The sequence below is a fragment of the Macrotis lagotis genome, chromosome 4 (genome assembly GCF_037893015.1).
Source record: "Macrotis lagotis isolate mMagLag1 chromosome 4, bilby.v1.9.chrom.fasta, whole genome shotgun sequence".
Taxonomy (NCBI): Eukaryota; Metazoa; Chordata; class Mammalia; order Peramelemorphia; family Peramelidae; genus Macrotis; species Macrotis lagotis.
In genome coordinates this window covers 77923606-77948907 of record NC_133661.1, presented here as the reverse complement: position 1 = coordinate 77948907, position 25302 = coordinate 77923606, and the positions used below count along the sequence as shown (strand labels likewise).

The window sequence follows — 25302 nt, the reverse complement described above, 5'->3', positions numbered from 1 at the left end:
CATATTCTCTTTAAAAAAATATTATTAGTGGAGTGCATGTCAACTTCCAGCTGCAAAATTATATCAAAAATAGAGAGGCTAAGAGATAACCCTGTGATGTTGTACCTTTTCTCCCTTCTTTCTTGCCTTCAGACAATTTTAATCTTGCTGGGGTCATCTTTAGTGCCGGAGATCCAGAACAAATCTGGAACACAAAACAGTATTTGCAATGACTTTGGTGTCTAGGGTCACTCTTGTAGACAAATTTTGCTATCAAAGCACGTTTTATTTATTTATATAGGTCAAATGTGAAGGAATTTAAGTATTATAATTAGTTTATGTCTCATGAAATTTTTAACATATTTAGTTGCTACCAAAATACTAATATTTAAGTGATACATGATTAGTGACATAAGTCATGTAATTAATTATTAGCAAATAATAAATTCCCGCAAAAGGAAAACATATGAGGAAAATGGAAAATAAAGCTAATGGCTCCAGAATGAGAGAACAAGAAAAACATCCAGACTTTTCTACTTATCTTATTATCTCCTATAAACATAAAAGACAAAAACAACTTCTTACTAAGTTCACATTTTCTTTGCTGGATCTGTTCGATTCACCAATATCCACAGATTCTGGAGTACAACATCTATTTTTCTTTTCGATTACTATCTGATTCCCCAAAACTTTCCGCTAATTTAAGAAGAAAAAAAGTGTTAGAAGAAGAAATAAAGACATCACAACTATAATATTAAGATACATTCCTCAGGGCGGCTAGGTGGTGCAGTGGATAGAGCACAGGCCCTGGAGTCAGGAGTCAGATAGCTGTGTGGCCTTGGGCAAGCCACTTAACCCCATTGCCTTGCAAAAAAAAAAAAAAAAAGACACTCCTCAGGTGCAAAGAACTTCTCTTTGTAATTAAATCTGCCTGAAGCTTGGCATAAAACCTTGCACTCTGGGAGGTTAGGAATTATTCAAGTCTCTAAAATGGAAGCAAAGTATTCAAGGTTCAAATGACCACTTAGTATTAATAATTTTAAAATAGGAGGGAAAGGTCTAAAGGGCAAAGGAGTGAGAAAGAAACAATAAAATAAGATCAATTTAAACTAACTTATCAAAATCAACTCCAAAACGCTTCTGGAAACACTAGTTTGCATTTCTTTCAACCTTAGGACTCATGGCAGAAATCCATAATAGTCCATTTAGAATGCATGGTAACAGGATTAGTAAGGAAATACGTTAAATACAATTGTACAGGTACAACTCTCACAAGATTGTTTTGCCACTATGGGCGGGGGAGAGAAGGAAAGGAGGTAGAAAAATGTAGAACTTGCAAATGGATGAACGTTGAAAACCACCTTTCCATGTCATTGGAAAAATAAAATAAAATTTTTTAAGAATTAAAATAAAGCATGATAACCATTTTTTGATAAGATAACTTTTAAAATATTTTTTAAAATATTTAAAATATTGAGCTCTCATCAAGATCCACACTGTTGGGGCAGCTAGGTGGCACTGTGAACTCCAGTCCTGGAGTTCAAGTCTGACCTCAAACACTTAATACTTGCCTATCTGTGTGACCTTGGGCAAGTCATTTAACCCCATTGTCTTAAATTTAAAAAAATTAAAAGAGAAAAATTAAAAAAAGATCCACACTGTTAAAAATCAGTTCTGAGAAAAGAGTTCTTGAAGTACAAGTCTGTTCACAAGGCAATCTGCAAAAGCTGCAGGTCTGAGCTATAAAGGCAGAGGTGTTTTACTTCATACACACACAACACACATACACACACACACACACACACACACACACACACACACACACACAAAGCAGGTTTCCTAAGCATTACAGAAAAGCCACTCTTTTAACTGGTTTCTACCTCTCACCTATAAACAGTTATGGGATTCTACTGAAACATGGACAGAGAGAGGAATAAATTTTTTTAGCAAATAAGGAAGCTAGTAGGGCATTCCTCTTCATTAATTGAAAAAGCCTCACTAGGACTGACTCCCTAAGGGAAAAAATTCCATGCCTGAAGGAAATCGGAGCTCAGTAAACCAGTAAACTTTGACTGAAGAGGTAGCTAAACATCAATGATCCCTAGAACAACCTGCCAGAATAAAGTTTCTAATCAGACAAACTTACTGATTACAATTAAGTTGGGCTAGGATCAAGAAAGGTTATAATCTAGTGAGAAAGGTACTAATTTGTACAAAAAGACTTTATCTCTCAAAATATTAATTGCATTTTAAATGAAGTAGAGTACTTTGTTAAGTGTTGCTACACATATATTTTAACAGGTTTTTCCTCCCCCTTAAGATAATAAGTAGAGAAATATGTGAATCTCTCTCCCAGCTAAATCATGTCTCACTGAAGCATGATAATTCATGTTCTGTGACGAATGCATCTACTACCACCTGGTGGTAGCACATTTTAATTAAAGAATTGAGTTATTTGAATGATGGGGGGGGCCTCTAAAAAAGATGACTTCAGACAAGTAAGGAATGACAATAATACCACAAAACAAAAACAAAAAATATGATTGCTCTAGATGAGCCAGCATTTCATGGGTCATGAATATCAGAATGAAGGAATGTAGGGAGAGTTGGTCTCAAGACCTGGAAGACTCCAGTTCAAGTCCCAATTCTGATCCCACTCTGATTCCATGACTCTGGGAGGGTCATAACCCCTCCAAGTTTTGCAGAGGAGGTGCCAGCCTGCTTTGGTGGAGGGCAGTTCTTGATACCAATGAAATCACAGGTCATCCAGATCCCTCCTCATTTATACCCCTTCCATCCTAAAACTTCCCATGAGTATTTAACACACAGTAAGCCCCTTGATCACAACCTCCCACCTGATTTAAGTCTTAACATACTTTAAGCTTGTAAAAACAAAAGCAAATTGAAGGAAAGGAGAAACATTTCCCATTACTGAACAAAAGAATCATTTCACAGGCATAAATGAAGTTGGTAAGAAAACATCACTGACACTTGTCAAGACTGAGACTCACCCCAGGTTTGTGGTTATTTCAGCCTTCACTGCCTTAATGAAACCACCAAAGTACTACAAAGATATTCCCCCTTCTTGGTTTAGTTATTAACATATCAAAATGTCTACCAAAACCACAGTTTTCCAAAAGTCTACACCAGCATCCCTGAAAAATATACCTTTTACAGGAATTCCAAAAGAACAGAAAATGACTTCACAGACTGGGAAAAGATCAGAGTTCATATCTATCAAAAATATCTAGGGAATGGTTGACAACTCTGTGCTTGGACCTTTCTACCTACCTTAATAAGTCCACTGAAGGAGCGTGAACGGGTCCGTTTCTGAAACTGGGGAGTAAATCCATCTGCTCCTGGAGTTTGAGCTGTTGATTGCTTATTAAACTTGGAGAAAATAAATAGAATATTTCATTATTATTTTCCCAGCAACAGATAGCTCTCCAAGAATCCAAATACAAATGCCTAAAAGATTACCAAATTGCATGCCTTTCAAATCTACTGTCCAGGAATATATATACTAAAAATAGAAATGTGTGCCAAAAAATGCTCTGGTAATATTCAAGGTTCATTTACATTACCATATGCCTCACTTTAATATAAATTATTGAAAAGGACTTCTGAAGCTCAGAAAGGCTCTGAGACTGAAAGTGTTTTGGGGTCTCCCCCACCTTGGTTTATTTATTTTTAGCATTCCTTGCTTTTTAAATTTTGAATTCCAGATCTTTTCCCTCCTTCCCTCTTAACCTCCCCTACCCATTGAGAATGCAAGCAATCTGAAATTATTTATATATGTGAAATCATGCAAAACATATTTCCTTATTAGCAATATTTTTAAGTTAAAAAAAGGAGAAAATTATACTTAATTTGCACTTAGTTCATCAGTTCTCTCTAGAGGTAGATAGCATTTTTCACCATCAGATCTTTGAAATGGTCTTGGATCTCTGCTTTGATCAGAGTAGCCAAGTCTTTCATAGCTGATCATTCCAACATGATTGTTACTGTATACAAACATCTGGTCCTCACTTCACTTTGTTTCAAGGATATAAGACTTGTCATTTTATCTGAAACCACCACCCTTATTATTTCTTATAGTACAATAGTATTCCATCATAATCACATGCTACAATTTGTTCAGTCACTTTCCAAAAGATAAACATCCTCTCAATTTTCAAATTCTTTAAAGTCACCACAAAAAAGAGAGCTGCTATAAATATTTTTGTACATATGGGTCCTTTACCCTTTTCTTTGCTTTCTTTGGGGTACAGACCTAATAGTGTTACTGCTGGGTCAAAAGGTATAGATGTTTTATAGCCCTTTGGGCCTAGTTCCAAATTATCTTGGCCTTCCCTACCACTGTGGTAGCTTTTTATGGTCAAATTCATTTTTTGTTGCTTGCTTGTTTTTCCAGCCAATTTCTTAACTTTGAATTTTGTTTAAGTTGGGCTCTCTTCACCTGGGGGGGGGGGGGGCGCTGTCTCAAATTTTAGGCTTATTCATGCTGCTGTTTTCAAGAGCTAGTTCTGTTCTGGGACATTTCCAAAATGGTATTATCTGGGCAAAGTTGTGGTCATTACTCTCATAGGTCTAGGATGAGACCCTGTCTCCCTGCAGCTGCAAACACTAGCACTCCTCTTGACCCTGGAACTATGACCAGGGTCATAGGGCTCTTGCTCCCTTGTGACCAACTTCAAGTACCACCTTGGAATTGTGGATGAACAATGAAGTTGCAATCAGTGCCAGCTGTATTTAACAGCCAGCCATGGGTCTCCAATCATCCTGTCTGTCTCTGGGTCGAAAGCTCCCAAAGCTGCCACTATTACTGCAAGTCACTATTATTGCCTCCACCCCAGGCATTTCCTGTAGACTTCTTATATTTTCTTGGGTCAGAAAAATGTCTCATCTTGACCTTATGCTGGCACTGCCACTCCAAAATTTTATTTGAGGTATTATTTTAAAGTTGTTGGAGGGGAATGTTGAGAGTTTAGCTGAGTTGTTGCTTCTAATCCATCATCTTGGTTCCATCCTTTCAAGACTGAAGATGCATGACTGTCTATCAGCATTAGCCCCAGAGAAACTATTTTACAAATGCAAACTCTTCTGCATTATTTCAATTCTATAAGTCATTCCCTATAGAGAGAAATATAAAGTATAGCAGGCATATTCCTACCCAAAGGAATCAGCTTTTCTCTTGTAAAATATTTTTTTAAATTTAATTCATAAATGATATCTTAATATGAAAACTCCTGGGATACTTAAAATTAAATCTCTGAATGTACAATCCCTGAAAACAGTTAAATAAGACATAAGGGTGTGTGACTGTAACTGATAGTATGGCTACCCTTATTACTTTGGTATTTTTCTGTTTGTTAAAACAAAAGTGCATGCTTTATAAGTTAGCATCAATGTTCTCTAATGCTGATTATGAGAATGTTTTGCCAGTCAATTTTATTGTCATTTACATAATTTTAATCATCATTCATCTTTTTGGTTCTGCTTTGTCTACTCTGCAGGACTTTATACTTTATACAAATATCTCTCCAAAGCCCTCATATTCACAGCTCTTTGTAATGTGGTATTACTATGAATACTGTCACACAAATAGATCAGTCTGAGGCACAGGTATGATATTTAGATCAATGGATCAAGGGGTATGAAAAATTTCCAACTTTCCCTTGAATAATCCCAAATTGTTTTCCAAAATAGATCATTCCTTTCACAGCTTTACCAAGGGCTGTTTTCCTGTTTCCCTGTCAACAATGAACTTTTCTTATCTTTGCCAATGTGATGGATGTAAAGTGATATAAAAGTTATTTTAAATTTAAATTTAGGTTTCTTTACTAGCAATCTAATTTGCTTTTAGATAGCTGTTGATAATTTGTGTTTCTTTTCCTGAGATTTTTCTGTATCTTCTGACCACTTATCTACTGGTGAATGGCTCAATCTTAAGAGACTTGAAATGATTCCTTATAGATTTTAGATGTTAGATTTTTATCAAAAATGTTTTTTATGCCCAGATTTTTTCCAATGCATAGCTGTATTTTTTCTAACTTTTTATTCGTGCCAAATGTCTAGACAAGTTTATTTTTCCTTTAATAATATTCTCTTCAACAATTACAAATGTCAATTAATATATATATATATATATATATATATATATATATATATATGAAAACTGACCACATGCAAAGACAAAAACTAAAACACTTAAAAACTTCCCTTAAAATATCAGATAATTTAATTGTTTAGTAAGTACTAAAAATGACATATTAAATTATGAGGGCAAAGAATAAATCATAGAAACAATAAAAATTTTACTAAAGAGAACAAAAATGAGAAAGCATTCTAATACTCCTGGGATGCAAATTATATTTGAATCTGAAGGAAGAAATCATAGTGGCGATTAATAATCCCTGGGCCTTCATCTCCTAGTCTATAAAGTGAAGAAGTTGGTCTAAATGACCTTTCAGGTCTCATCCAACCCTGCAGTTCTATTAGCCACTATGTCCAAAGTGAAGAGCGCTGGCTAGTTCAAGAGGCTGATTTTTCTCTTGTCATCTTTAATGATCAGTGCAGACCTGGATGGAATCCTAAATGAACTCTCTGCTGAGGATTAAAATCAGCACTCTCTCTGAATATGCAAAAATGAACAGACTGCTGCTTTGGCATAATCCCTCACATCTCAAATCAATTTTAGGAACAAGGGCAGAAGTCTTTTTAAACAGGAATGGTTTCTTACCAGCTACTGAAATAATAAAAATCATAAGTTGCTATTTTCTGCCTCACCTTCTTTCATTCATCCCAAACTCCAATATTGGGTTCTACTTAACTATTTTTTTTTTTGTTACAAGAGAGGAGAGTTCAATGTCTTTGGGTAATGATGGGATGAAGGAAGGATTGGCCAGAAATGACTTGTAATGTGTAGGTAAAAGGCAACAATTCAACTTACTAGATAAATAATTGAGGAATTCCTAACCCTCTTACATAACCTAAAATAGCATTAGTTTTTTCAGTTGCCATGTTGCAATCCTAACTACCAAAGAACTTGCAAGCACCAACACCCCAACGTCTTTTCATCTGACAAACTACTATTTACCCTTTTCTTAGCTTGTACTAATGACATTGATATCATCAAACAAAATATAAGACTTTGCATTTACTCCTAACAAATTTCACATCATGAGCTCCAAAAGCTTTGCTTAATGTATGTACACTGACAGCATTCCCTTATGGGTCACTCTAGTGATCCTATCAAAAAAAGGAAAATGAGGTCAGTTTGGCAAGTAAGCCAAGCTATCACTATTTGTGATCATTGCTGCTAATTCTACAGAAATTGAAGTCAGACCTCACTAACCTTTGCCAAGAATTTTCTGCTGATACAGTCTAGGAATAGTTGGGAGAATCCAGAATCATTTTATCCTTTGGAAATTAGAAAAATAGTTGCCTTTCTCCAGCGTTGTGACATCTCTCCCATTTTCCTCAAGTTTTCAAAAATCATTGCCAATGTTTCTACTCTCAGAGGTGCCAGTTTCAATATCCTGGTATATTTGTAGCCCCTCTGGGTCTAGTAACTAAAATCCATTAACAACAGCCAAGTGCTCTCTCACAAAATCTTTAACAACTTTGGCTATCAACTCCCTAAAGGTCATTCTTCTAATCCAAAAGGCAACCTTCTTGGCAGAAAAGAGACAAAATGAGGGGTGAATGCTTACTTCCTTCTCTATACTGCCAGTTTTCAGTAGTCTATCTACTCCAAGATTCTGTCCTTTATCTTTACTTATTAGCTTATTATTTGGGGGGGGGGGGTTGTTTTGTTTGTTGGAGATCAAGTTTTCCTCTCACCCCAGTAGGAAGACAGTAACCACTCATGACCCAAACCCAATGCAGATTGGCACAGAAGGTTTTTTTGCTTGTTTTTTAGGTTTTTGCAAGGCAAATGGGGTTAAGTGGCTTGCCCAAAGCCACATGGCTAGGTAATTATTAAGTGTCTGAGGCTGGATTTGAACTCAAGTCCTCCTGACTCCAGGGCCAGCGCTCTATCCACTGCGCCACCTAGCCACCCTAACTAGGACATTCTTAGAAAATCAATCCAGATTCTACTGTTCTCAAAATTATTTTGTCCCTTCTGGAGTCAGGACTGATTCCCTAGATCAGGTTACTGCTTCTCTGCTTCAGGACAGTTACCTGTCGAATTAGCTTCTTCTTCTTTGCTGAATCAGGCATGTTGTGAACATGTAGAAATAACTCTTTGAGGGCCTCCTCTGTACGTTGTTGGGTCTCTTCCTGTTGGAAGCAAGTGTTCATCCGGGTCCTTTTATGGAATTTTGAAAGTGGAAAGTCCTTACTATTGCATGAGGTCGGTAGATCAAGGTCATCCTAGGGAAAATTTAAAGAAGAGTTGATGAAGGAATCCTACTAGCTCCATTTTCAGGTAAATCAAAAGGGAAAGAAAAATATAAATATAGTATATATATATATATATATACTATATTTATATATATACATATATATATAAATATAAATACAGTATCCATCTACACAGCCTTCTTGCCCATTTTACCCAGGTGAATATGATCTAAATCCTGTAAGTTGCACTAATGGTACCACCAAAATTTCCTTCAGTATAGACTCAGACAAGTACAAGGAGATACAGGAGAAAGCCAAACGACTAGATAAATCAATTTTTAATTTTAACTATTTGGAAGGTAATGCTCCATGTTTACCTAGTTATTTTTAATGTTTGCTGGATGTGATGGAGAAAGAACTCCAAAAGTAAGAAAAATAAGCAAAACTCAGAAGAAAATAGTGACGGTGTCTATGAAGATCTTGGCAATTTAAAAAAAACTTTAACTTTTAATAACATGAGTTGTGAGTATGTACAATAAATCTGTCATTTTTCTGCTAATGAATGGTGGTTTTCTTCTCAGTCATCATGGGCTTTAATCCCAGAGCACAGGCTACACTTTACCTTATTAAGAGTGGCTCTTTCTTTGTTAATCAGGTTAAAAATAAGACTATAATTGTACAACTGTGCAATTTAGCAGACCCAACCTAGAACAATCCTATTTCCAAATGCCATTGCTATGCTGGATCTGTTGTGTGGACCCTGGATTCTCCCAACCACTCCTAGACTGTATCAGCAGAAAATTCTTGGCACAAAGACACACAGAGATCAACAGGGGCCCCATCACTCCCACATCTTCTACTTCCAAGCTGCTCTCTGCTTTGAGCTGTGATACTAAAGGAGTACCCAAGAAAAGCAGTTTGCTACTTTAATTCTGTGACCTTGCCGCTGTCTGAGTCATCCTGGCCTTCCCTCCTTCCCTTTACTTTGTCCAGTGTTTGTTACTATTGTTAAGATTGCTTCCTTGCCTGGTCCTGACTTACAGGGTTTCAGTGAAAGCTGAGCACTCCCCTTCTGCTTACCTTGGACACGTGAGTCCTAGAGCCCAGATAATGTAGCCTCGCACATTCCCGTACATAAGCTGGAGCCTAAATAAGACATAAAAGAAACCAGGACCAAATGGGTAATGGAGCAGTCAAGCATTGTAGGAACTGAGTAAGACTCCACAGAATCAAGTCCTAGTCTGTCCTCTATCACTTAATAACCACTGGGCTTAGTTTTTTCCTCTGTAAAATGAAGAAGTTGAACTAGAGCAGTGGCATCAAACTCAGATAGAAAAGGAAACCTGCAGGTTAGACAACCACAAATTAACATTACCTATATTGCACTTTATTTTTATTTATTTTATTAAACATTTCCCATTGATATTTTATTTTGGTTCAGACTACATTCATTGGTTTTTATTTTTAGATCTCTGAACTACTTGTGATCATTTAAAATACCTTTTTCAATTCTAAAAATTCCATTGTTCTAAATAGAAGAAAAGTATGCCCAAAAAAGCTTCAAGAGCAAAGAAAGATAGGAGCAGGGGTGTGGAAATAGCAGAACTGTAATAATAATAAAATCCAGGCTGTCCCTGGACATGGTTAGCTAGCTCAGCCTAGGAAAATGAGTAAGAGGACTTAGTGACCCAAAATAGGACAGAAGCCAAGGGGATGACTGGCCCACCAGCATTCATGAGGCACCTAACAAAGGCAAAAAGCTATCCTCACCCCTCCCTCTGGGAGCTTTCTCCTCAATGCCCCCCCCCAAACTGATGAGGATGCTTGGAAATCTTACAACAGAGAGGCAAGAAAACTGCCAAGTGATCTTCCAATGAAATGGAAGTTCCCCATAGGCCTTGGATGACAACTAAAGGAAACAACCCAGCTGTCTCAAATTTTACACGGTGCCATACAAATCCTACCAGGGCTCAATGGCTGGGTGCCCCTGGATGGGCAGGTTCCCTGTGCAGTCATTTGCAGTGCATAGGATTAATTGCATGGGCTTTTCTACAGTCAAAACTAGGGGAGACATTGGTAAAAGGAGCCACCAGTATGGGGCAGTGAGCGGAGATGAGGCCTCTCTAGAGGCATCTTCCTCCTCCAATCTCCTTTGTATGATCTCTGACTGCAGCCTAAGCCCCTTACTCCAGGGCCCACTGTGGTCTGAGATCAGAGGATAGGAGGAAGCCCCTGGGATTGAGCACCAGACTTACTGCAAGAGCCCTGGGTCCATTATAGATACTTTTGTCATCATCTGGACTTCTGCCTGGAATCTTTAGCCTTTGACTCCTATCTATATAGATCAAATGGACCTTTGTTTTATTCCTAACTTGCTGATTTTTTTAAATTTAATGAACAAACCACCAAACTTATGATAACTCTTGGCTATACTCCTGTAGATAAATTCCCTCCTACTGGCACTAATTTTACTGCTGCCTAAGTCCTAAAATAATACCTACCTTAAAAAGTTTCTGAGAGTGTTTAATCATAAAAGTCATTCCATTATTCAGTTTTGTGATATTCTCCTGAAGGTCATTTGCAGTGACCTGTTCAAAGAAGAAGAAAATAAATGCAAAATAGCTGAAGAGAGGAGAGAAAAATCTCTATTTACAAATGAACTTTTTTCTCCAAAAACATATTGTTTATAGAGATTATTATGAAAGTCTAGCATGTTAAAAGAGACCTTTCTTCCAGGAAAAAAAAATCTTGATCTACAAGTTTTCCATAGAAAAAACACTTTTCAGGGCGGCTAGGTGGCACAGTGCATAGAATACCTGAGTTCAAATCCGGCCTCAGACACTTAATAATTACCTAGCTGTGTGGCCTTGGACAAGCCACTTAACCCCATTGCCTTGCAAAAACCTAAAAAAAAAAAAAAAAAAAAAAAAAGGAAAAGGAACTTTTCAAAGAGGAATCAAGTGATCTTGATTCCTACTAAGGAATCCATGAGAAATTACTTTTCCAGCTTTTTATCCTGGTCAAGAAGCAAGCAAGGAAACAAAACTGTTAAAAGATACAATTTAAGACTCAAATAGTCAAAAAGGAAGAAATCTCTATCACCTTAGCACAATACACAAAGTATTGAGTCAGAAAGACCTTAGATCAAATCCAGCCTCATACACTTACTAACCATGCAAGCCTGAGCAAGTCACTTAATTCTGTTTGTCCCAGTTTCATCATCTGTAAAATGAGAATGATGATGAGGAGGAGGAGGAGGAGGATACCTCCAGGGTTGTCATGAGGATCAAATAAGATAAAAGCTGTAAAGTGCTGACCAGAGTAAGCACTATGGAAATATTAGCTATTAATACCTTCCCAAAGGGAAAAACTGAGCTGCCCCTTTTGCCTGGTAGTGAAGCAACATTTTCATTTCCTACAAATACAACAAATTCATTTTTTACCTCCTTCCCTTGTACCCAAGGGCCTCTCCTGGCCCTTTCCTTTTCACAAAACCCTACCCCCCTCTCCTTGGCCACAACCCCACTTAATAGGGAACATCTGGAGACTAAGTGATGTTGTGTCTCCTCTTCCTCAACACACCTGTCTCTTACCCCAGAACATCTAAAATACTAACTTTTTTAAAATTTTATTTATTTAAGGCAATGGGGTTTAAGAGTGACTTGCCCAAGGGGCAGCTAGGTGGCGTAGTGGATAAAGCACCAGCCCTGGAGTCAGGAGTACCTGGGTTCAAAGTCGGTCTCAGACACTTAATAATTACCTAGCTGTGTGGCCTTGGGCAAGCCACTTAACCCCATTTGCCTTGCAAAAACCTAAAATAAATAAATAAAAAGAGTGACTTGCCCAAGGTCACACAGCTAGGTAATTATTAAGTGGCTGAGGCGGAATTTGAACCTGACTCCAGGGTCAGTGCTCTATCTACTGCGCCACCTAGCTGCCCCAAAGATATTAACTTTCAAAAACTATTTGTTATGCAAAATACTCCACATCAACCACCTGAAAATTTTTCATTCTCTAATAATCAGAGAAAGATAAATGAAAAGTTCTAAAGAACAACTTGAGATGAAGTTAAAAAACAAAATCCAATGCTAGTAGGAGCTGTGAAGAAACAAATCATTATACTGCCAGCAGAGGTGTAAAGTAATGCAATCCTTTTGGAAAAAAATATGACAGTGAATAATAAAAGCTATAAAATTGTTCACACCCTTTGACTTAATGATCTCGCTACTAGGATGTCATAATGGTTTTATTGAAATAGGGGAAAAATACTTCTCTGTATAAAATTACTCAAGAGCAGGGTTTTTTTTAAACCAGTAAAAACACAGAAACGGGCAGCTAGGTGGCACAGTGGATAAAGCACCAGCCCTGGAGTCAGGAGTACCTGAATTCAAATCCGGTCTCATACACTTAATAATTACCTAGCTGTGTGGCCTTGGGCAAGCCACTTAACCCCATTTGCCTTGCAAAAACCTAAAAATAAAAATAAAAAAAAACACAGAAACAATCTACATGTATAAAGATGGGGGGTGGCTAACAAACAAACTTATGCAGATGGAATGGAGAATTATTGTACCTGAAGAAGTACCAAATATGAATACAAAAAGGATGCAGAATGACATAGGATGCAGAAAAGAGAACTAAATAGATGATAATGATGATAATGATTACGATGCTAATGACAATATGGTTATAGCAACAAGAACAAAATCCAAGGAGAAATACACAGGAAAAAAATTATCAGAGACAAAGAAAGAAGAAAGCATATACTTACTATTAGTTTGTTAAAGTTGATTTTTTTCAAATTATTTATTAATATTTTGAGTTTATTATTATTATTATCTTTACTTTTCTTGTTTATCTGAATGTTTGTTTTGTTGATGGTTAAGTTTGGAATAAAAAACTAAAAAAAAAATTTAATAAAAAAATAAGTTTGTAGTTTATCTGTTTTCGGTTTTGTCCAACTCTTTGTGACCCCATTTGGGGTTTTCTTGGCAAAGATACTGGAAGAGTTTGCCACTTCCTTCTACAGATGAGAAAACTGTGGCAAATAGGACCAAGTAACTTGCCCAGGATCACACAGCTAATAAGTGTCTGAGGCCACATTTGTACTCAGGAAGATGAGTCTTCCTTGCTTCAAGTCTACTATTCTATCCACTAAGCCACCTTAACCTACCCACTAAAAAAAACAAACAATGGGGTCACAAAGAATCAGATACCACTGAAACAACTAAACAACAAAAAAATCAAGTTACTATTTTAGAAACCAGAAATTGACTATAAATTCTATGCTTTGCCCTAAGATACCCATTTCTTATAGCTTCTTAAAAATTCCTTTAATGTTTCTATCAATTCTTATACAATTCTTCAAGACAGGCAAGATAAGTGCTTTTATCTCTATTTTACATATAAGGAAGTATTCAAGTTATAGGGAAAGGACATTAAGTGTCTTAACCAGGGGAGGCTAGGTGGCGCAGTGGATAGAGCACCGGCCCTGGAGTCAGGAGGACCTGAGTTCAAATCCAGCCTCAGACACTTAATAATTACCTAGCTGTGTGGCCTTGGGCAAGCCATTTAACCCCATTTGCCTTGGGGAAAAAAAAAGCCTCTTAACTAACATTGGTCATCTGACTAGCGACACAGCCAAGGACAACTGACCAGGTCCCCAAGGTCCAAGGCCCTTTCTACTACACATCACTACTCCATATAGGTAGCTAGAAATATGACAGGATCACATCCCAGGGACTCAGTGAGCCTGAAGAGAAGCCACAAGATCACTCCCGAGCTCCAAACCAAACCAGGCCCCCACTTCCATCCCCATGTCAGACTCCCTTGACACCTACGTTTTTGGGCCACAGGATGTGAGGAGCAAACATCAGCGCAAGGTTGTGAGCAGACATCTTGTTCTTGTCTTGCTTCTTTGCTGTCTGGTAGAGAAGGTCAAGCAGCAGTTTGAGTAAATTACGATTGGGTGGAGGAAGAATCAGGAAGAGCAATTGCAGGGCTTCAATCTGGCGCTCTTTATCTGGGATGCTGGTCTTGTTTCCTTTATCATCAAACTGCATGAGATCTTGGAGGACAAAGGAAAACAGTTCAGAAGAGAGGAAAAAGTTAGCCAGAAGAGGCTATTCCAGCCCCAGAGCAGATTCACAACAAACAAAATTCAAAGTTTGTGGAGAAATACAATAAATGAACAAGGTCACTATTTCATCTTGTTCAAAAGGCACGAAAAAGATCTGATGCCCTTTTACTGATATGGGTATCTACATGTTCTTTTAATGTCAAGCTGTTTCTTTCACAAAAGGGAAACATATTTTATGGCAAAGATTCTTGCTTTGCTTTGGAAATATTTTACAAATCAACATGATTTATTTTCATACTGTCCTCCCTCTCCTGTAATTGTATTGAAATGAAAATAAAAACAAAAGTACATTTCCAGATAGCAATAAAATGCCACATCCATCATCTATCCATCTGTCCCTCTGACATAAGGCCATACAATGTGAATATATTCCTCAGGAAATAAGTGAGTCTAACAAAGGCAACCAAAAAAATAAAAACAAAAAACAGCTTCCATTTTTCTCTTATCATTTTCTGACTTTTCAATTATCTTCTATTGATTGGTTTCAGCCTAACCCAAACAAGAACATTGGATCAACTAATGTATTAGGACTGATAAAAGGTCAAAAACTACTGTATTCTTTACTACACAGTGTGAATGAATAGCCAACATTTGACCATCCCATGAATGTGAATGGAGGAGTGCAATATCAAGACCAGTGGCAAAACTACTGTGGTTTAAAATAACACAGACTACCAAAATTACTGAGTTTAAAAAGTGCTTTCTATGCCTCCTTAGTAAGTTGACTCACCAGCAATTTTCAGGTGTGCATGGAAATGCCTGTGGGTCAGAAGGGGCTCTGGTAACTCCCCCAGAAACATCTTCAGCAGAGAGGCCACATCATTTGAGTGAAATTCCCCAGACTCCAAGTCAATATCGGCACCATTGTTAAGAGCATCTCTTAGAATTTGCTGTCGGACACTGTTTCCCGGAATTCTAAACAAACCCTCTACTCGTAAATCTTTTCAGGATTGAGGAAGAGTAAGAGAGGCCAAAAGAGAAAGAGATACACAGATATCTATAAACATAGACATATAAACACATATAAATATATTTAAGACCATTCTATGTTTATTTCCACTTCTCAACTGTTTCTAAAGGTGGATAGCATCTTCCTTCAGAAGTGCAAATTTCCATGTTTTTCTAAATGAACCAGTTCATCTTGTCCTATACAACAGCAATATTCCTACCCAATCATATCCTACCTGAGAGATTATCTCTGATAGATATTTTTCCAATTTTATGCATTCCTTTTATTCTTGGCTAAATAGATTTTATTTATATAAAAAATTTAAATTTAAAATAATCAAAATTATCCATTTTATACTTCAACAATGCTCTGACCTTATAATTTAAGGTCTGATACTACTGAATCACTTCCTTTACATCTTTTCCCCTGGTTTTTTTGAAGTTCCTTTCCAAATGAACTTTGTTATTATTTTTCTAACTCAGTAAGATAACTTTTACTAATGTAATTATGATGACACCAAATAAATAGATAAGATAAAAGTGTCATTTTTTTATTAGTTTTACCTACACATGAACAATAAATATTAGTTCAATTATTTAGATCTGACTTCAATTTGTAAAAAAAGTGCTTTTATGTCTATGTTCACAAAACTCCTGTGTCTATTTTGGCTTAATTGCTTTTACCTATCCAGGAACAATATTATTTCAATTATTTAGATCTGACTTTATTTGTATAAAAACATTTCTATGCTTATGCTAATATAGTTTCTGTGTCTGTTTTCTCAGTATTTTCTATTGTCTCCAATATTCTTTATTGTTCTTTTTTTGTTGTTGTTCTTAGGTTTTTGAAAGGCAAACGGGGTTAGGTGGCTTGCCTAAGGCCACACAGCTAGGTAATTATTAAGTGTCTGAGACCAGATTTGAACCCAGGTACTCCTGACTCCAGGGCCAGTGCTTTATCCACTGCTCCACCTAGCCACCCCTCCAATATTCTTTAAATTTACCTTAGGATGTAGTTATGGTACTCATCAACATAAATACAGCTAACCATTGTATTCTATCAGGATCAACAAAAAAGTTATTACTTTAGAGAAAATCTCATCCTCTGTTTTTCACTTCTGGGGTCTAAATCAACACTCACAAACACAGATCTACTTCATGAAACCTAGTTACAGATTTTCAGCTTATCATAACACTTCTGTTTTTGCCTTTCTTTTAGCATTTATCTTATTGCCAAGAATATAGTAAAGTGCTTGATAGTATGTGACTGGCTAACTGACTTCTAGTTGGGTTAAGTGGAAGGAAATTCTCCTGAAGTCTGAAAGTCAAGGAAGTAAAAGCATTTCTCAAATTTTTAAGCAATCCTGTTGGTTCCTTTGGAGCAGTTAGATGCAACAGTAGATGGAAGCTCTAGGTCTGGAATCAGGAAAACTCATCTTCCTGAGGTCAAATGTGGCCTCAGACATTAGCTGTGTGACCCTGGGCAAGTCACTTCACCTGTCTCAGTTTCCTCATCTATGAAATGAGTTGGAGAAGGAAATGGCAACCATTCCAGTAACTTTACCAAGAAGACCCCAAATGGACTAATGAAGGGTTGGACACAAGTGAAACAAATGAACAGCAACAAAAATGGGTTCTCCTAAGTAACAAAACTTATTAAATGGTCGCTATATTGTCTAATATAGTATAATTATATATTTACAGCAGGAGTGAGTCCATTAAAGAGACAAGTACACCTTTAAATTAGTATCATGGAATTACATCTTCAAGCCTCTATTTCAATTCAATCCACATATGTACTTGGGTGTGGGTGTGAGTGAGTGAGTGTGTGTGTGTATTTATACTTGTTTCTTTCCACTGAGGATACACAGTGAGGAGGCACAAGGCAGATGCTTAATAATGTTTATTGTTTGAATTTAATAAAAATTGGAAAAGTATCTCAACTACTCTCTCTCCTTAAATCATAGCATGTTAGAAGTGGGCAGCCCAAGAGACCATCAGCTTGGAAGTGAGAACACCATGCCCATCAAGGGAAGATGAAATGACCTTTACTGGTCATCAGTAGCAAAGTCAAAATTGAAATATGATCTCTTTAATTCCTGGCCCAGGACTTTTTCTAGGTTTCTGAGAATCAATTTGACTAACTTTAAAAGGATTATGTGGGAGAATTACATAACAGACTATGTATAGGGTTAACTGTGAAATTATAGGACACAACTTGGGCTTTGTGAGGAAAGGGGACCCAGATGGAAAAGTACTGACTAAGCATGTTTTTGCAACCTGACCTTGGCATGGAAAATTGTCTACCTTAGTCAGAGCATGGCCTTGCTCCTTATCTGGCCTTCTCTGGAACTCCTTGAACCCTTCCTCCATCCTGAGAACTCCATTCTGGGAAATTTCCATAGCATAATGAACACATTTGGAGATCCAAAATTTTCTTATTTAAGCTCTCCCTCCCCTCTCATAATCAGTCAATTAGCTTGATCCTGCTTCTTGATCTACTGGCTTTTTTGTGACAATAAAAAGCTTAGGGTGCAGTTAGGTGGCGCAGTGGATAGAGCAACGGCCCTCGAGTCAGGAGGACCAGAGTTCAAATCCAACCTCAGCCATGGGTTAGTTCATCTGTCAGCAGAAAACTACACATCCTAAAAATGAAAAGAGCAAAACTGGAGATAGACTTACTTTTGTGTAGATATTCAATTAGTTGATATATTTGAGCAATACCTTCTTCTGTCAAGGGTGATCCAAACACAACTCCTTTTTCTAGAAAATCATAAAACAAGGTAATAAAACATGTTGTCTTCCAGTATCTTAAATAAATGGAACAATAGTTATATGTTTCATGAACTATGGAATTATTTCACAGGGTCAATAAATTATGTTAATTTAAAAGCTCACTGCAAAGTTAATGCACTATACTAAATAATGCTAAGCAATGCCATGCTTAATATTTTTTTTTAGGTTTTTTTTTTGGCAAGGCAATGGGATTAAGTGGCTTACCCAAGGCCACACAGCTAGGATAATTATTAAGTGTCTGAGGCCAGATTTGAACTCAGGTACTCCTGACTCCAGGGCCGGTGCTCTATCCACTGCGCCACCTAGCTACCCCTGTCATGCTTAATATTAACGAGTCAATTTATTCTTTCTCTCCAATATTGAGCATTAAACCACAGGTTTCTTGAAGGTAAAAAAATCTTTCTGCTTAATTCTGTAGAATGCCTGGTATGATGTCACATACAGTAGACAATAAAGTACAAGACAACATTAGAGCAGTGGCCCTCAAGGGTTATGCACAGATATATCTAGTTACTTGTCTTTGGACTAACTTCATTGTACTGATGGTGATATCAAAATGTTGATAACTCTTCACATAAATAATTTACTGTTTGACAAAAATCAGGGACAGTCTAATAACTCTTCACAAACAGAATCCTTCATTTCTTTGGGGGAAGTGTTTGGAGTCACAGCCAACACAAACAGGGAAGGGATCCGTGTGGAATGACAAAGTCTGAGGACTCCTTCCCTAGACAGGTGAATTTACTAGTTTCTTCATTCTATGCCTATCTTCTCAATGTATTTTTTTTTTATTTTAAGTAAATAGATGGGGCAGCTATGTGGCGCAGTGGATAAAGCACCGGCCCTGGAGTCAGGAGTACCTGGGTTCAAATCTGATCTCAGACACTTAATAATTACCTAGCTGTGTGGCCTTGGGCAAGCCACTTAACCCCATTTGCCTTGCAAAAACCTAAAAAAAAAAACTTTTTAAGTAAATAGAATTGTATTTCAGTATTAGTGCAACATGAAAGATGAGGGGCCATCCAAGTTGACAATTACCCTGGAAGAGACCTTAGAGGCTATCTAGTCCAACTTCCTCATTTTACAGATGGAGGGTCTGAGTACTCCATCTGTAAGTACTTCCTCCCTTCAGCTACCACTGTGACCTCCTAAATAAACCCAACTCTGACCAACAGACACACACACACACACACACACACACACAGCCCTCCCTTCATCTTCCCTCTCAAAGTTCCTGGAGAATGTCTTTGGCTTCTCTTTGTTTCCCTGGCAGGGTGGCCATACAGGAGACATTTAATAAATGATAGTTAACTGACTCTCCACTTCATCATGCTTGTAAGACAATAAGAAAATCTTCTTTATTAAGGTTTAGGTAATTTACTTCAGTCTAGTAGTTCTATTTACTTGAACTAAATGGATAATTTTTACAGTTTTAGGAGGGTCTTGCCCTGGATTTCAATGGTTCTAGTCCCTCTCAGGGAGGAAACTCCTCTTAAGGCAGACCAGTCACTATTCTGTCACAGATGTATTGACTTAGAAAGTTTCCTGGGGCCCAGAAAATACACAGCTCGAATGGGTCAGAGGAAGGACTTGAACTTGGGTCTTCATCTTCCTAAACTGACTCTCTTACCACTTCCCATTGTGATTCTATTATTTATAAGACTACCACACAAAAATCTCTTGCACAGACTCATCCTTTTCATTTGACATGGCACATCTCTTCAATATAAAATCAACAAAGAATCACTTCAAGAAAGAATCATGAGAACATGAGGGGAAAGGCAGTGTCTATGCCCCACCTTTGCGCTTGAGGGACATGAGAGATCGGAAGAAGCCTGAGGCTGTGCCAGCCCCGCTGGGTAACTTCAAGTCCACCTCCCCCATCAACTGTGCCAATTCTGTTCCTGGCAGGTCAATAAGTCTAGTGATATTGCTAACCACCAGCTCAGTGAAAACATCGGGCTTCTCATGGCGGAGCTTCTCCACAAAGAAGTCGGGGTTAAAGATGATTGGCTGTCCTCGGAGAGAAGCGTCATTGCAGATGACGAAATTACAAATGGCATCTCTGAAAAAAGAAAAAAGCATTTTAGTTCAACTTTGTGCCGAGTCAGGCAGCAAACCATTCAAACCACATCCTCAAGGCCTTCTAGCACCTGCTAGCTACAGTGCAAGTCCAGAAGACCAAGGCCTGCACCTCAAGATGATGCCATCCAGGCACCCTCCTGACCCTGCTCTAGGTGAGGCATCTGCTTCAAGGAGAATGGGAGTCACAAGTCTTCTCATTTTCCAAATCAAGCAAACAGCAGATGCAGAGAGAGATCCTAACAAACTGGAGGTGGCACGGATGGAAAAAGGACAAAACCAGCCCTTATTTTGACCAAATTTGCCACTTTAAAAAACCCAAACCCGATTTTTATTACTGCCTAATTCATGGCTAGGAGAAGAAGGTAGGAGAGGGCAAAATATCTCATCTATGACTAGAATGAGGTTCGAGGACTGGAAGTAAGAAGGGCTCTGAGCTTGGGCTCAGGACGTGACTAGCAAGGCCCTGAAGCCAAGGAGGCAGGGCATGGTTCAGGGACAGAAACCTAACCCTGGGGAGGCAAACAGGACCAGAGTGCAGAGGCACCTGCCAGAGGACAGTCCTAGAACAGCATCAAGAAGAGCTTCATAAGGGGCAGATGGGCCCTGGAATCAGGAAGACCTGAATTCCAATTTGTGCTCAAGATACCTGATACTTACTAGCAAGACCTCAACCTCAACCACCATGCTAAAATAAAAGAAAGAAGGCCTTTCCATAGTTCTGCTGGAAGCAATAGGCTCCCCCCACGACCATGGTAGCCTCACAAAACTGTAAAACTCCAGCATCCTTTCTTAGTTGCTTAGACAATGACTCAGGGAATGAATCTTCAGTCACCAAAGGGACAATTGCATGTGAACTCTGGTCAAGCTCCCAGAGCTACAGCCACCTGTCTGCCTTGCCAGTCCCCGGCCAGAACCTCAAGTGGCAGGGGCTGCCCCAGCAGCTCATCCAGTAAGGAGGTTCTGTGGAGGTTCATCCTTCAGCATCTCCTCACCAGGCAGGACAAGAGACTATGCAGGAGAGCAAGAGTGAGAAAACTTGGCTCTATACAAGCAGACCCATCCATCCCACCACTAGTTTTTAATATGACCAGAGAGATAAAAATGGTTTTTACATTTTTAAATAAAGTTTTATTGTACAAAGCACAATACAAAAATTAGTCACACAAAAACAGGCTGCAGGTCAGATTTGACCATCAGCCATAGTTTGTTGACCTCTGCCTTAAAGGACTAAAAACTTTCATTTTCTGAGCTCTAATTCTGAGCTGTCTGTGGGATGTCAGGACTTCAGAGATTTACTATATCAGTCCAGATTAACTCCAAACATTACTCCTTGGCCATCTCCTCATCAGTTGCCTTGCCCTCCATTCAAATGATCTTCCCCTCATAATTTAAAAAAAATTGTTTTGCTCCAAATCATTATTGATTAGAGAAATGCAAATTAAAGCTTCTCTGAGGTACCACCTTACATCTCTCAGATTGGCCAATATGACCAGAAAGAATAATGATCAATGTGGAGGGAATGTGCAAGAGCTGGGACACTGATGGCATTGCTGGTGGAGTTGTAAAGGGATCCAACCTTTCTGGCAAGTAATAAAAATGTGCCTATCCTTTGATCCAACAACACCCCTCCTGGGTCTGAAACCTGAAAGGACCATGAAAAATGGTAAAAACCTACATATACAAAAATATTCATAGCAGCCCTGTTTGTGGTGGCAAAGAATTGGAAATCAAGAGGATGTCCATCAATTGGGGGATGGCTAAACAAATTGTGGTATATGTATGTAATGGAACACTATTGTTCTATTAGAAATCAGGAGGGATGGGAATTCAGAGAAGCCTGGAAAGACTTTCATGAAGTGATGATGAGATGAGCAGAACCAGAAGAACATTGTACACACTCATAACATGAGGATGAAGTTCAACCTTGATGGACTTGCTCATCCCATCAGTGCAACGATCAGGGACAAGTTTAGGGGATCTGTGATGGAGAATACCATCTGTATCCAGAGAAAGAATTGTGGAGTTTGAACGAAGACCAAAGATTATTAACTCCAATTTTAAAAAGTTGTTTTATGTATTACATCATTTTGTTATCTCTATTGTTTTCTGTCTTCCTTTTAGATCTGATTCTTCTCTCACAACACATTCAATTCAATCTATGCTTATCACGGATGCAAATGTCAAAACAATATCAGATTGCCTTTGTTGGGGGAAGGGTAGAATAACTGAACAGAAAATAAATCAGGGTAAGATCATCTAGGATTCATCAGACTGACAATCCAGAGTCAAAACAACAACAAAAAAACAAAACAAATTAAATCTATGATCCTTTAATCCTAAGAAGTCTGCATTACCATATTTTTTTTAAATTATGACTGAAGAGGGGTGGCTAGGTGGCGTAGTGGATAAAGCACCGGCCCTGGAGTCAGGAGTACCTGGGTTCAAATCTGGTCTCAGACACTTCATAATTACCTAGCTGTGTGGCCTTGGGCAAGCCACTTAACCCCCTTGCCTTGCAAAAAACCTAAAAAAAAAAAATTATGACTGAAGAGGGCAGTTAGTAGATAGAGCACCAACCCGAGAGCCAGGAGAACCTGAGTCATTTAACCCCATCGCCTTGCTAAACAAAAAAAAAAATATGAATGAAAACTTCCACTTACTAACTCAAGAAAATCTCAAGAAAGTCACTGCCAACTTTAGACCTTTAAGATTAAAGACAAATTACTGCAAGTAGTTGGAAAGAAAGAAAGAATTCAAATATCAAGAAACCACAATCAGGAGGATTACACAGCATTTAGCAACTACCACTATAAAAAGAACTTAGAATATAATGTTCTGAAAGTCAAAATAAAAAGTGAATAATTCACTAGAGAAAACTGAGTATATAATCCTAAATAGGAAAACAGAGACATTTAATGAAATAGAGGCTTTCCAAAGAATTCTTGATGAAAAACCAAGGATAACTATAAATACTGAAACATAAATAAAGTCAAGAAAACCCTAGAAAAGTAAATATGTTTGAGCAACTAGAAGGGAAGAATAATCAAGTGTTTACATACTAATAGAAAGAGAAGAAACAAATGCTCCTTTAGACTCCAAATATTTTTAAGAGTCATGAAAAGAGTTAAATCAGATAGGATTGGGGAGCTAGATGGCACATTGGATAGACAAAAGTACTGGCCCTGGAATCAGGAAGAGCAGGGATCAAATTCAGTCTCAGAGACTAGGCACTAGCTGTAACATAGAGGGCAAGTCATTTAACCCCATTGTCCCACCAAAAAAAAAAGATAGGACACTCTCTAATGGTTTTATGTTTTGACAATCTTAAGAGAGAAAAACAAAACAAACAAAAAAAGGAGAGGAAAGGGATGGATCTACTTTCTTTTATAATTGTGATAAGAGAATGCAAACATGGAGGAAGATGTAGGGTAGCAGGAATCACAAAGAAGCATTGAACACCCACAATTTTATCATACGGAATTACAAGAACTCTACAGGCAAACAGGAACCAGAAGTTGTGAGTGGGGGAATAAGAAGAGATTCTTATGGGATTAGTCATAAGCAAAACAAACTTTAACTTCGAATTTAGATTTTAACTTTTGAGTTAGGATCAAAAGGAAAGAAAGGACAGGCTTAGTGGTTCACTCCTCTAATCCCTGCTCCAGAGAGGCTGAGTAGGAGATGGGGAAATACCAGGAAAATTGCAGTAATCTGGCCCAAGAAGGATATATAGCAGTTTCTCCTCCTGAGAGTATATAAACACTTGATCCATATAAATTTCCTTTCAGTATCAAATGCATGCATTTTTTCTAGGTTTTTCTTAACTCCTGGGCTTATATTTCAGTTTCCATACTTCCCATGCTGATCAATAGTGGTGATACAGGGGAAAGATGAAGAGAACTGTGAATGCAGAAATTGGGTGAAGATGTAAATTGACTAGCACCTACTCTTAAGATATAAACTGACTACTATGGAAAAGATATAGAGAATTATGATTGTAACAGAAACAAAATTTGTAATATTTAAAGGCTGTTAATCTTGTCAAATTGGGTGGAGATCCCCATTCTTTTTTAGTAAATTTTTTTTTTATTTTTTCAAGGCAATAGAGTTAAGCAACTTGCCCAAGGTCACACAATAATTATTAAATGTCTGAGACCAGATTTGAATTCAGGTCCTCCTGACCAGTGCTCTATTCACTACACTGCTCTATTCACCTAGCTGCCCTGAGGTCCCCATTCTTGATGTACCATTGATTCATTGTTTAATGTAAAATTTGTATCCTGATTTCCTTAGGCTTTACCCTCTACCTAATTCCTGGTCCAGTAAGGGAAAGGAAGTTCACCTTTTGCCCTCTGGATGAGGCAAGACATAAAATCCTGGGTTGGATGCCTGCTCAGGGAACCACCAGTTTTCTCTGGTTCGCTGGTCCAGTCAAACTCAGCTTGATTGTTTTGTCTCTGTCTTTCTTTACCTACCATTTTCTTATGTGCTATAACTTCTTTTAATAAATTTATATTTTCTTTCCACCCTTGCTTTCCCGAGTCTGAATGATGATTCCTCATCAGCAGACCCGACCTCAAGCAGCCAGCAGCTAGAATGGGATCAGATCTACCAGCAGCAGTACTTCCAGGCTGGGGACAGGGCACGAGATGGGCTCAAGGGTGCATGCAGAGAGTAATCAATCCTGCTAAACACATTCCACTCTCAACACCCTCTTCTTTATAAAGAGGGGAGAGTAGGAAGCACAAAGAAAAAGTATTAGAGGATGAATTATACTATTAACAGCTGTAAACCAGACTATGAATGGCATCCATGAAGTGAAGGAGGATGGCATTTGCTCATCTTTGGTCTTTTTTTAATTTTCTCAATGACTTTAGTCATGATCTTCTCTATCCCATCTCCTGCATCCTTGTGAATTCCAGTACTCCCCAAATAACCTAACCACACAGTTCTCAACTTCTTCAACTCCAATTGCTTTCCCCACTCAATCAACGAATATTTAATAT

General features: G+C 37.9%; 1 protein-coding gene across 5 annotated transcripts in view; it reads right to left on the bottom strand.

Annotated features, from left to right (window-relative positions):
- ARHGAP19 (Rho GTPase activating protein 19) overlaps positions 1 to 25302 on the bottom strand; it is a 51881-nt gene that overhangs the window by 11070 nt on the left and 15509 nt on the right. For 4 of the 5 annotated variants that reach the window (XM_074233223.1, XM_074233221.1, XM_074233224.1 and 1 more), the window contains exons 2-11: positions 20011 to 20276; positions 18098 to 18178; positions 15198 to 15407; positions 14169 to 14395; positions 10830 to 10916; positions 9409 to 9474; positions 8167 to 8358; positions 3271 to 3369; positions 565 to 675; positions 106 to 184 (exon numbers count right to left, since the gene is read on the bottom strand). In XM_074233223.1, coding sequence (XP_074089324.1) covers positions 106 to 184; positions 565 to 675; positions 3271 to 3369; positions 8167 to 8358; positions 9409 to 9474; positions 10830 to 10916; positions 14169 to 14395; positions 15198 to 15407; positions 18098 to 18178; positions 20011 to 20276 — 1418 coding nt within the window. The remainder of the gene's footprint in view (positions 1 to 105; positions 185 to 564; positions 676 to 3270; positions 3370 to 8166; positions 8359 to 9408; positions 9475 to 10829; positions 10917 to 14168; positions 14396 to 15197; positions 15408 to 18097; positions 18179 to 20010; positions 20277 to 25302) is intronic. The other variant, XM_074233225.1, reaches the window with a different exon arrangement.